Here is a 13,999-nt window from a genome sequence, read left to right on the forward strand (position 1 = left end):
TAGTTGAAGTTAAGAGGTGCCCAACATCCAAGACACATTCAATGTATAGAGATTCTCTTTTTGTAGGAAAAGAGTCTAATGTTAAAAAAAAAAGATAGAGCTACACATGTACATGATAGTTGAAGTTAAAGAGGTGCCCAACATCCAAGCCACATATTCAATGTATTTTGTTACTCTTTTATTGAAAAAAACTCTTTAAAAAAAAATAGAGCAAGACATGTGCCCACATTTAAAGTACATAGCAGATCTCTTTTCTTGAGAAAAATATGGCTATTATTCATTAAGATTCACCTTTTCATATGCACATTTCACTATTGGAAAAGTGATTACAATATATCGATATCGATATCGAGATATTGAAATATGAGACATGATTAAAAATATTAGACGTGCGTTATTTATATTTAAAAAAACGAAGGAGTTAAAAAAAAAGAAAGACAAGGAGTACTAAAAAAAAAACAAAAGAAAATTGGCTATTGAGTTTGTTCTATTACAAGGACAAAAGGCAAAAACTCACAAGTGACTTCATTTCTAATTTTTCCTAGGAAGAGGGTGTAAAGACTATTTATTTATGTTGTGTGGTAGATAGAAATAGTAATAATTTTAGACATATTTGTCAAGGTACTGGCTGGCGGTTGTGTAGTTGACATCAGGGTACAATTCCGAGGCCTCCACTCCCTCCTCCCCAATCTCAAAATTGTACTGATCCCCCTTCACAAATATGTTGTGAACGGTCGCCAACACAATGTTCTTTGGAATTGGAGATGCTGCATCCACCAAAATCATATCACATCACCAACAACAATATTAATAACCATTCCATACACTTAATGCACACCAAATTTAATCAGGCCCCAATTAATGATGCAACCTAAGGTTACAATATTCGCCCCAATTAATGATGTAGACCACCATATTAACTTAGCCCCAATTTAATTATGTAGACCAAGTATTCTGAGGTTAATATAATACTTTCTTGAATAGAACTACCCATCTAGGATAATTGGACCTCCAATTAACTTAGCCCCAATTTAATTATGTAGACCAAGTATTCTGAGGTTAATATAATACTTTCTTGAATAGAACTACCCATCTAGGATAATTGGACCTCCAATGCTATTTCCTTACAAGCTCAATGCAACAACCAAGCTCAAATTATTGATGTAGACTAACGTTAGTATTGTAGAGCTACCCACCTAGGACAATTGAACCTCCAATAATCAAGTCCACTAAGCTCAATGCAATACTTAAATAGGAGCTACCCATTTAGGACAACTGGACCTCCAATTCTCTAAACAACCAAGCTCAAACCCACTAGTCGCAATTGAGGGTGCAAGTAAAAATGTAGCCTAAGCATTCAATGCTCATGTGATGCACTCCCTCAATTATAGCACCCTTAATTATAGAGTTGCCTAAGCATTCAATGCTCATGTGATGCACTCCCTCACCCTTAATTATAGAGCGCACATGCTCATGTGATGCACTCCCTCACCCTTAATTATAGAGTTGCGCTTACAACTAACTTTAATAAACACTTTTGAGTGTGATAATGAATCAAATGGGAATTGCTTAATAAGTATTTTAACCTTTTGAACACTTAGTTAAACAAATTGTACTTTAAATGAGTGATAAATGAATCAAATGGGAATTGCTAAATACGAGCTTACTTTTAATTAGCTCGATCATGTCTTCCTCGCTCACATACTCTCTCTCCAAGGTTTTGCCAATCTTCTTCTCCCAGAGTGTCACCAGCTCATTTACTGACAAGATATTTGCAGGGGGTCTCAGGTACACAATCTTGTTCAAGGTTTTAGGGTCATCAATGGTCTTGATTGTGAAGGTGCCAATGTCCTCTTCCTTGAGGAAAATAGCTGTATGGAGAAAAACATAAATTAGCAAATCAAATCCAGAAAAACATCTAAAAAAAGGTTTAATAAGGGTTTTAAGCCTACATCAAAGTCCACGCAAGAGGTTTAGGGGCTAATATTTTTCAAACAAACCCAGACAATTGACCAAGTAAAATTGCTTGATCAACTCAATAAAAAGAGTAGGGTTAGGGATTCACACACAAAGAAGGGTTAGGAAGGTAAGGAGTGTCTGATAAAGCTCCTTAAGTAGCACATAAGCAGAGATTAGTGGCAAGATGGGGGCATATATATACCTTTAGCATCTCCTGAGCCATAGATAACCACTTTGTCCTTTGGGGGAGCTGGCTTTCCAAATTGGACAAGGTTGGCAAGAGAGTAGCCAGCAAAGGCATTGCTTGAGATGTAAGTGTATGGGATCCCTGCAGCCTCCACTTTGCGTCTAATGGAGACTTTCTTCCCATACATGGTGTTAACAGGCTCCAATGCCTTAGCACGATCAACATCATTGCCAAACTCCGAGGGCAAAAACCTCTGTCAAAACAAAGTAAACCTCTGTCAAAACAAGGATTAGTAATATTATTAATGAGAGGAGAGGGTTATTACTATTAATTCACCTTCACTGTTCCCACTTCTTTGATGGCAGCAATGATCTTCTCCTGCTCAGGAATGGCAGGACCCCCAACAGTGGAGATGACAACATCCACCTCTTTGATAGCAGCCACAAGGCTAGCATGGTCATCAAGGGAGCCCTGATTAAACAGCGAGTTAGCAACAAACAGGTCAATTAATAGAATCAAAATGGAGAGTTATCATCAAACAGTTCCTAGAGCTAGACCTCCGCCAAGGTGATGCCAAGGGACTTGAAAGACTCCACGAGCTCAGCCTTGGAGGTGAGGGTAGTTGGGCGGACAAGTATGGAAGTGGGGTGGCCTTGAGCGATGCTAGCCCGGGCAACATGCTTGCCAATGTAGCCAGTGGCACCGATGATGAGGACACGGCTCTTCACACCCATGCTGCCCAAAAAAGCAAAGAAAAAGAGCAAGCCGGAGTTTCAGAGCAGAGGATTGGGTGGGTATGTGCGTGTGTGTGTGTCCTGCAGGCTTCTCTTTATAGTCAGTCACCTGGGAGGAATTTTCCTTTAAGGAAAAAAGCATGGCCTCGTGCTGCGTGCACACGAGAAGTATTGAGTTCTTTGCCCACGAGGCCCCCCTCCCCCCTCGTGTCGTCCCTTTCACACTTGGCCATTGCCATCACATTGCCCGGACTAGTCAACCTAGCTCTTCGTTTAACGCTCCTACTCAAGATGAATTTCTAAGGTATACAAACTCTTTTTTTTGGGGGTTTTTTGGGGACAATAGTTATATATATTAATATTAACAAAAGCATCCCTTTCCCCACATGCACCCAGGTGGTGGGCTCATCCGCTCCTCTATAACTATCTAGACAATCTTATTCTCTCCTCAATCCTCTACACATCCAAGCTCAAAAATAGATTCATATTACTTAATACTCCTCATTTATAAATTGACAACCCAACAGTTGTATTCAATATGACTAAATATCCAATCGGCATAGTGATGTAAATTTACCGTACTCTACTCACTAAACTGATGTCTTTCCTTTAAATTTACCTAATTCTACTCTCTAAACTCAGCTCCTTCTACCCAACCCTAAGGTTTTACACCTCCTCTCGTTTCTTAACACATCTACTTTTCATTGACACTAAGCCCAACATGCCATGCTTTTTACAACTTTATACAAATACACATCTCATTTCTTTAACACTGTTGCTATGATGAAATGCACCTTCTTTTAGGTTAGGTGATACTTATTTACACAAACACACAAATGTGTATATCTATTTCAATATTAGTAAAGAAGCATGCACACACACATACATGCTCACACATGCGTATGCACACATGCACGCACACATACACGTGCACGTACACATGCACGCTCACACGTGCATGCGCGCACACATAGACAGACAAAAAATGAGAGAAAAGGAGGGGGTCTCCACTAACACGAATAATCTTTTAAAGATTCATAGCTTTGCTTAGTAGAAAGTTGGCCTCGATAAGAACACATTAGTGATTAGGGCACACACTTTACTAATGCGGCCATAAACAAGCTAGATATATCAATTCTTCCACCACAATTCTTGTGCATAATACCCCCTTGCCAATGACCAAGTGGAAAGTGGAAAGTGGAAAGCACCAATAAAGTCCTTCATAAGCTCCTCCTTAAGCTCAAGAGTGAGCACTCCACAAAGTGGGATGAGGCATTTCTAGGAGCCTTATGTGCTTATATAACTGCATAGAAAGCCGCCACCAAGTTCACCCCTTTTTAGTTAGCATTCAAGTTGTAAGTGGATGTCCTTTGAATTTAATTTTGGATCACCAAGAGTGGAACACCCCAAGAAAGACTTGTTTAATTAGAAGAGCTCGAGACATGCCACCTCACCTACTTTTGGATCAAGGTTGAGCACTGTTGACAAAAGGCTGGGCATGACCACCACAATCATTGGCCCTAAATTGAATGTGTTAATGCCCTCTCTATGTACATAAGTTCTATACATTTTTTATAAAAAAAAGTTTTTTCTCTATACTTCTACCAAGGCAAAATTACGTGTTTGCATGTGGACAATGGTCAAATGGTTAGTGAACTTTTGAGATTCTCCTATATCTTTTTGACTCAAATGAGCATGTACAAGTGCATGTGGCCCTTTTTTATTGCTGACAGCATTACGTGTGAGGGTAGGGTTCGAACTTGTAGTCTTCAGGTCATGAGCTTGAGGAGTTGGCCATTTACTCCACCTCGTGATTGATCTCTCTCAGCTAATTTCCAAATTGGTATTTCTAGCACGAAAATTTATGTAATAAATAGAACCATAAATTCATGTTGTATGCAAAGTATCATCATGAACATGCACATCCTTGTAGCATGCAACAAGACCACTGAGATGCCCATAGATACCACCTATGTGCACTTGCTCATATCAAAACACAGTTTGCGTGTCTCCATTTACGATCATGTACTTGTGCACACTCATACATAATGTGGTGGGATATGCAAGCCCTCTTTGGAATTTTAATGGATTTGAATCCTCTTACATTTTTGCCTCCTCTCTACATTGTCTCTTTGCCTTATGTGTAGACAAGAGATGGATCCATTTGCCAAATCATATTTACATTTTTGTCTCATCTCTGCATTATGTGCAGCTTCATGTAGTCTCTGTGAGATGGATCCATTTGCCAAACCATTTCCCTCCACCTTTTGCACCAAATATATATATTGACATAAAAACCTTAACCATTTCTATAAATATCCCTCCACCTTTTGTACAAAATATATACATTTACATAAAAACCTTAACCATTTCTATAAATATCCCTCCACCTTTTGTACAAAATATATACATTTACATAAAAACCTTAACCATTTCTATAAATATCCCTACACCTTTTGTACAACATATATACATTTACATAAAAACTTTTGAACTTAAACATTTCTAGTGCCACTTCTATCATAAATGTATTGCATTACATGTAGAAATATATATGTAAAGCACGAAACTATACTAAATATTCTAGGCTTGGATTATCCAAACCTTGATGATGATCAAGAAAATTGCTTAGTAAGTCAAATTTTTCAATGTTTCCTCCTATGGCGAGAATAAGAATGCAGTCACAATCAATCACATCATCAATCCTGTGAGTGATTGTGTGAGCACGATGTAATTATGAAAGTCCATGCATATTGCTACATGTATGAGGCTATCTATCTATCTCTCCATTAATGGTTATCGTTATCTCACCCATTGTTGTGACTTGTGAACACCACAAAAAAATCTTCTTAAAGTCCATAGCTCAAGCTAATAGTTGCCCAAGTGGGTAATGTAGCACACTGCTAAAGAAGGTCCCTTAATTTGAACCCCAACATCTAATATATGTATGTGTGTGCATGTGTTCACTTGTGTGTTAAATGTAGCACATTGCTAAAGAAGGTCTCTTAATTTGAACCCCAACATCTAATATATATGTGCGTGCGTGTGTGTGTGTGTGTATGTACGTGTGCACTTGTGTGTCTAAAAATAAAAGTACAATTGTTAACTTAAGTATATTGAATTGGTAATGTCTAATATATGTGTGCATGCACTTGTGTGTCTATAGTTGTTAAGTGAAGCGTACTGATTGGTAACATGGCCAAAATTTTCTCCATGCACTTCTTTCTTAACAAAGACATTACAAATGTTAGAGAGGGGAGATCAAAGTAGCAACACACACATAGATGCAACAACAAGCAAGGATAGATAGATAGAAGCACAACACTCAAAGTAGATTGATGAAATTGTGTGAAGTTTAAGTAAAATAACATGATAAGGTCACTTACACACACTCATAAGTAGATTGATAAAATTGTGTGAAGTTTAAGTGAAGTAACACGATAAGGTCACTTACACACACTCATAAGATTGTGTACATATACTAGGGGAAAAAACCTCCTAAAGAGAAAAAAGGTGAGCTTTGAACTTCTCTCGTGAGAGAGCCTTCATGACCATATCTACCACATTGTTGTGTGTGTAGAGACACACGCTAGGCTAATATCTCCTGTGATAAGCCTCTCTCTCACACAATGATAATGCACCTTAACATGCTTTTTGCAAGCATGAAACGTAATTGGGTTCCTCGCACGGCTATGGACTATTGCAAAAACCATTTGCAACTAAGTATGATTTTATCTTCTCATACAATGCTCAAGGCCATATAAAGCTTTTCTTAACCTGCATACTTTAGACTTTTATCCCTTCTTAACAAAACCACAAGGCTAATATACATATACCTCCTCATGTAAATTACCATTCAAGAAGGCAGTCTTAATAAGATGTACATTCCAACCATGATGTAATACCTCCAATGCAATAATACATATGATCAAAGTCATAAGAGATGTCACTATGCCCTTCTCCTAAGCATAACCCCTTGCAACCATCCTTGCCTTGTAGGAGCAGTCATCATCAATGCTACCATTAGTTTTACGCTTAAGCTACTAATGGCCTTTTTGTCCACAAGACAAATCTGCTAAATACCAAGTGTCATTTTTTAGGATTGAGTCGTACACTCATTCTGTATAACCTGCATCCAATGATCATTTTCTTATGCTTCCTCAAAGGAATCATGTTCCTCTTCATTGCATATATTGGTAATGATAGCATGATCCAAAAAGAATAAGATTCATGATGAGAACATGCACGTGTCTCCTAGGTAAAGGAGTAGCTAATTTGTTATTCCACATTTTGGCATACTCTTGGACACTTGTATATGGATGTCCTTTCCTCATCTAGTGCATCATCCAAAATTTGTAAGATTCCTCCTCAGCCTAAATATGGTCTTCATTCGAGTACAACCAAAAAGAAGTTCCTTATCCTTAGGGAAGTACAAGAAGCTCTCTCCTAGATATTGTGGGCCATGTGCTGTTATAAAGAAAGTGGGCGATCTAGCCTACAAACTTCTTTTGCCTCCCCATCTCAAGGTACATAATGTATTCCATGTCAGTCTGCTTAAGAAATATGTACCCAGCCCGAGTCACGTGCTTGATGATGAACAATCGATCTCTCCGACTCAAGGCCAGATTGTACTCCAACCTGAGGAAATCCTTGACGTTTGGGAGAAGATTCTCAGGAGCAGAGTCCTCAGAGAATTTTTAGTAAAGTGGAAGTTCTTCCCTTTAGAAGCCGCCACCTGGGAGAAAGAAGAAGAGTTGGCGAAAGATTACCCCCACTTTGCGAGATGAGGATATCTCGCGTTTTTCAAGTGGGAGAGGATGTAAGATTTCTCCTCAACCTAAATAATGAATAGGCTCTACTATAATCCCCTGTAATCATTTCCTATTTCTGAATACAAGAAAATATTATTTTTCCTTGTTTTTGCCTAGAGAGATGAAAAATTCTAGAGAGTGGTAATTCAATATTGAGATATTTTTGGATAAACAAATTCTCCTAACATCAAAAATATGTTTCCCTGAAATAGAAAATCAAAATAAATTTTCCAAGGTGCATTAGGAATCAATTAAAAATGATTTAAAAGACCTTAGCCTAAGGGTCAAGATTTTCTGAAATTTTTAGATTATGGTCCAATTAAGGTTCCTATGGGCCAATAAGATTAATCCAAGTGTTGGGATGAGATAAATCCAATGAATAAAATAAAATACCCAAAAATGAAGAGTTGACTGAGTACAAGATTTATAAGTTAAAAACTATGAGATATTACTAAAAAAAAATGAGATATTTTGGAGTAATCATACAATTTTGACACCTTGGTAAAAAGGAAAGGGGGAGACTTCAAGGAGGCGCCTATTTCACACATGTGAATGAGTTTTTAATTCCAAAATATTAAGATATTTTTATCTCTCCTCTCTCCTCTCTCCTGGATCAAACTGGATCAAAAAGGGAGCTAAACTAGTACAAATCTTGTCCAATTCAGCCAAACTCAAGCTGAAAAATTCTAGAACTTAGTTGGACTCAGTTAGTGGCCTCCCTCACCTATAAATAGACCCTCATTCTTTTGTATTCTCATATGTGAACTAGACCATGCCAATATTACATTAGAATAAGCATATTTTCTATTATCCCCTAAAAATCCTCTACAATTTAGAGAGATTGGAGTTTCTCTCTCTTCAACCTTCCTTGGAGCTTTCCTCTCAACGTACTAACCAATTGATTGGTTGGGGGTCTCTTCTGAGAATAGAGAAGCAAGCAAAACAAGAGGTAAGATGTGACTTTATGGTTTTTTCTCTCATATTCTAAATGTTTTCACTTCTCAACCCCTCTCAAGCTTGAGAAGTATTCAAATGAATGGTTTTTCAATGCAAATGAAGCTCTCTAATGAATTCTAATGATTAATCATAAAAAGTTTACATTTATGCTTAATTTAGGATGTTTTTTAAGTATATATCTCTCTCCCCCAAAGAATGGTTATTCCTATGACCAATTCTCTATTCAAATGATGCTTCTCATGGAGCAATTCTCAATTCTAAAATCAAACTCTATGCTAGTCAAGCTAGGTGCTAAAGAAATGGCTTTTTAATGCTTTTATGTTACATAAATTATGATTAAAAAATCCATAAATTAGATTTAGATCTATTGATAGTTAATCTATCATAAGTGTATTACTAAGTCTTATGCTTTTCAAAATTATTAAAAATTATCAGTAATAGCAAACCTATGGCAAAAATTTTAAAAATTAACACATAAATCATTTTTATGCATAAATCATTTTTATGCATAATGTGAAAAGAGGACTTCCTACCATATTCTAGGATTAGTCATCTTATGTTAAAAGAATAATTCTCATCATATCTATGGAAAATTAATTTTTAATGTTTATGTATAAATAGTTAATTAGAGAAAAAGAGAAATTTTTAGTAATTTTATTTTTATGATAAAAGAGGAATTCCCATGATAATGGAGATCCATGTATTTCAATGGAGAAAGAGAAAATTAGGTATATTAAAATAATGAATATTTTTATTTAAAATTAAAGAGGAATTTTAGTTAAATTTATTTTTATGCATGAATAAATTTAAATGATGAAAGAGGAATTCCTATCATATTTGGAATGTAATCATTTAAATGGAAAAAGTAGAAATCTTGTCATATTAGGATTAATGGATATTTTTACTTAATTTTTAAGAGAAATTTTAGTTAAAATTATTTTATACATGAATAAATTTAAATGATGAAATAGGAATTTCCATTATATTTGGAATTCAATCATTTAAATGAAAAAAGAGAAATTCTTTGTATATTTAAAATATTGAATATTTTTATTTAAGTTAAAGAGAAATTTTAGATAGATTTATTTTATGATAAAAGAGGAATTCCCATGACATTTGGATTGCACTCATTAAATGAGAAAAAGAGGAATTTTAAGCTTATTTAAAAAATGGATAATTGTATTTAATTAAAAGAAGAATTTTTATGATATTTAAGTAGAGAAAGATTTGAATTAAATTTTAATGAGGACAAAAGAGGAATTTTCACCATAATTTCACCTAGGGAATTAAGGTTGAAAAATTAAATGGTAGAAAGAATATCTGTAGATAAATTGGTTGTGCAGACATTGTGTATGCTGCAAGGAAGTAAAACAGTTGCCATTGGGTATATGTATGCACATTGAGGTCACTGGTTGTGACATTTGAGTGTAGTACAGTACCGCTGCTGCAGAAAATACAACAGTTTGTGCAGGACAAACCAGAGTGCTATTTCTGGTAAATTTGTGTGTCTCTGGCAAGATGTCAAATGATGGCATAAACCACATTGTTGCTACTGAGAAGCTTGATAAGAACAACTTCCATGCTTGGATTCCAGTTCCCAAATACAAAGAATAGACTACCGTTGAACTAAACTAGTTTTCCTTTGATCGAAATCACCAAGAATCTAGTTGGACAATCAATCAAATGATGGGTAGATTACCCTGATGAGAGATCAAGGATTCTCATTATGAAATTGGAAATTAAAGAAAAAGGGACCAATCTCAAACTGGAAATTTTACTTGCATAGAACCTCTGTTTTTCATTTAAAGGACTGTTTTACACCAGAATATTGGAGGAAGCATTTGGCATGTGTTTTACTAAGAGGAGGTTCATTTTGCAACAGCTGACAAGTAGTCATCGAGGGACGTCGCTCGCGGTAAAGCCTGCCGAGGTCTTGACCAACCTCGGTACGGTTAAAATGGTGCGCTTCCGGTACAATGGGCGAGGACCAACAAAGCGATCCCTGAGTAAAGTACTAGGACACCTACTAAGGAGGATCCTAGAGGGTTCTGACTAGGTGATGCATGAGCTCGCGGTTCCTAGGATACCCATGCGAGTGCTGAGGAAAATTTAGATGGACTAAGAAGAATAACTTTTGTGAATCAAATTTTGGATATATTGGATCTCGTTGGTTGGCGAGCTGGTCTTCATCGACGGAGAGTCCAGAGGACATAGTTTGTAACACAATGGATTCAGAATTTTGGAGGATGATGATCAACAATATTATGATTTCTATTGAAGGATTGTTTTAAAGATAGTCGAAGCTGTTATAAATGGCAATTTCATATTGGGTGTATATGTGGAATGCCTACCTTAATTTTTGCATGAAACGCCGGCTAGGGGGCTTGGGAACTCTTTTCCTCGGTACTCGGGCAAAACACAACCAAATCTTTATAAAGGAATCCCACCAATACAGTGGTCTGGTGGTTGGCGGTTGGGGTTAGACTGGATCGGGGGATTCTTGCGAAATAATTAAGATACGATTAGTTACGTTAGTTAGATCGTCCTGAGAAGACCCTTGTTCTGTGGGAGGGAATCAGCGGACGGCTATGCCTCGTTAAAGGAGGAAAAAAGCAGTGATTCTATGGACCAAGTGCAAGTCTCTTCTTTGATCTGACCATGTGACTTCAGGTTCGGTCGGATCAATTTAACTAATTAAGACTTTGACTCGTTAGATTAGTTCCCCCGTTAGAAGATTTTCCCATGGCGGAATCGCCCGTGCCTTCCGGGCGAGGGAAGTTTTTTCGGGCTCGATTTCGGAGGAACCGCCGGGCTAGTCTCTTGTTCGGACATCCATGGGCGAGGCCCCAAGTGTGGATCCCCACCCCGCGCGAGAGGTTGACGCTGCTTCCGCCGCCAGCGCCCTCAGAGGGAGCAGGGGTCTCACAAAATTTCTTCATTAATAGGCTAATCTGTGGGCTGGAATTCAAGCTTATTTTCAGTTGGTATGTGATAATTTGTAACACCTTATCGAGGATTCATTTGCTCCTCATATGGCTCTTTAGCATTGTACGAAGGTGGGAGTGTATCAAAGATGTCATGTGAGCATACATTCTGCTATTTTTTACATATAAGTATGGGCTAAACTAAGTTCTGAATAAAGATAACATCTCTACTCACCAAAATCCATTTTTGGCCGGATGGCAAAGTCTATACCTTTTGCTTTATGAGTTGCATTCCACAAAAGTACATTTTACCACCTTATCATTGAGCTTATTGTGTTATTACTCATGCACAAGAGCATAAGCAAGACAACCAAAAACATGTAAATAAGCCACACAGGGCTTCCTACCATTCTAAGCTTTATAAGGAGTAATTATCTCTTAGGGTATCTGTTAAGAACATAAGTGGCACACATAACTACCTCCAACCAAAAAACATAAGGAAAATCTTGGCCTTTAACCATGCAACATGCCATCTCCATGAGAGATATATTCTTCCTCTCATACCACCATTTTGTTGAGGTGTGTAAGGCACTGTGCATTGATGTTTTATGTCTCTTTAAGCTATATATAAATGAAACTCCTTTGACACTCTCCCTCTTTATTTGTACGAAGCGTGCCATTTTGTTGAGGTGTGTAAGACATTGTGCCTTGACGTTTTATGTCTCTTTAAGCTATATATACATGAAACTCCTTTGATGTATACTCTCCCCCTTGATTTGTACGAAGGGTGCTAACTTTACATGCACACACATTTTTGGCCATAGAAACAAAATATCTAAAGCATGTAAAAACCTCTTACTTTGCTTTTAACGGATACATCCAGGTGTGCCTATAGTAGTCATCATAATAAAGATATTCCCCGATCGATGGTGTCCTCATAGGACCACATACATTACTATGTAGAGATATCCCCCCATCCATGGTGTCCTCATCGAACCACATGCATCACTATATGTAGAGATTCCTCTCGAGAGCTTAGAGAAGATGATTGTAGCTTCTTGAACATGTCCCTCTTTATTGTTTATGTGAGAGAGTGTAGAGAGTGAGGGAGGTGAGTTCTTATGGGGAAGTGAAACAAACTTCTTGGTGGTAATAACAAGAGGGAGATTTGGGAGATTGGAGCTAGCAACCCTTTGGTGGAGCTTGGAGGTCAAAGAGAGCCTGGGCCGGAAGCAAGGTAAGAATCCCATGACAGTTGTTGCTTGTTTCACTGTATGCTTGAATGGTAGGGTACTTGAAAGAGTCAAAATAGGCCATAATAGAAACCAACAAAGACATTACAAAAGAAATTGAGACCTTGAAGGTGACACTAGATAGGCACATAAGTAGGAAACAAGACAAATCAAGGAAGGGCTAGATGCAACCCACTACCAAAGCCACAACAGCCCAACAATGCAAGGCCACCTAGGATTCCACAGATTGAGGATAAACCTAAGGATAGAAGTAATCTCACATGCTATGAATGTTAAGAAAAGGGGCAATATCGTGTTAACTATCCAAAATTAAGAAAAAGAGAGGATAAAAGTGTTGCACTTCTAGAGGACATGTTCAAAAGAAAAAGAAGAGGAAAACTTGATGCCATTAATGGTGAAAAGGAGTCATAGAGCTAGGAGTCACAAAGAAGTAGAAGTAGAAGATAGAAGAGGAGAAACAAAAGAAGAAGAAGAAGAAGTCATCTAGGAGGAAAATTGGATAATTTGATTTTCCTCTTGGACAAGAAACTATTAGTTATGACCCTCTTGGTATACCTTAGGGAGAAAATTGCACAAATTACATTTAGTCAGCTTATTGCACTCTATCCAAAGCTTAGGAAGGAATGGGGTAAGCTAGTAGAAGGGAATCAAAGAGAAAGAAGAAGAAAGATAATGGAATCCCTATGGGTGAAAAGGTGGACGCAGATGTGGGAGACAACGTACTTGAGATAATGTACCTGTGTGATAACATAGATGTGGGAGATGATGTATGTGAAATGGTACCTAAGTTAATGTACTTGTGATGACATAAATGTGGGAGACAATGTACTCGATGATGTACCTATGATTTATGTTATCACTGTGGGCAAACAATTTCTAATACAAACTTGGAAAGTTGTAAAGCACATAAATACCACATACATCCACTCCCAAATTCTTGAACAGTCTTAGTATTTTCACCCTAGTATTATCAGCAAGTTTGATGCGATAGGGAGAGTTAGTAGAAGATAACTTTAAATTGGCATCTTTCATTGTTTTTTAATCGTGATTATTTCTCAAAGCCTGATGCCACATCCTACCCATTGAACTTGGGAAGGCTATGGCTTTGCTAAGCAAATGCAATTCAAAAGTGGGAAACACGTGATGTATTTCTCTAAGGGGACAACAAGAAGGT

General features: G+C 37.3%; 1 protein-coding gene across 1 annotated transcript; it reads right to left on the reverse strand.

The window, feature by feature from the left end:
* Positions 1–448: 448 nt before the first annotated feature.
* On the reverse strand, positions 449–2,963 carry LOC147619972 (phenylcoumaran benzylic ether reductase IRL1-like). The gene is made up of 5 exons (XM_086772077.1): positions 2,704–2,963; positions 2,483–2,617; positions 2,162–2,399; positions 1,668–1,871; positions 449–767 (listed from the first exon to the last, which is right to left on the reverse strand). Exons 1-5 carry the CDS (start codon positions 2,878–2,880, stop codon positions 604–606), a joined length of 918 nt encoding a protein of 305 aa, XP_086628203.1. The 5' UTR covers positions 2,881–2,963; the 3' UTR covers positions 449–603.
* Positions 2,964–13,999: the final 11,036 nt, after the last annotated feature.

Source organism: Cibotium barometz, chromosome 32 (assembly GCF_041138505.1).
Source record: "Cibotium barometz isolate CiBa-2024 chromosome 32, ASM4113850v1, whole genome shotgun sequence".
NCBI lineage: Eukaryota > Viridiplantae > Streptophyta > Polypodiopsida > Cyatheales > Cibotiaceae > Cibotium > Cibotium barometz.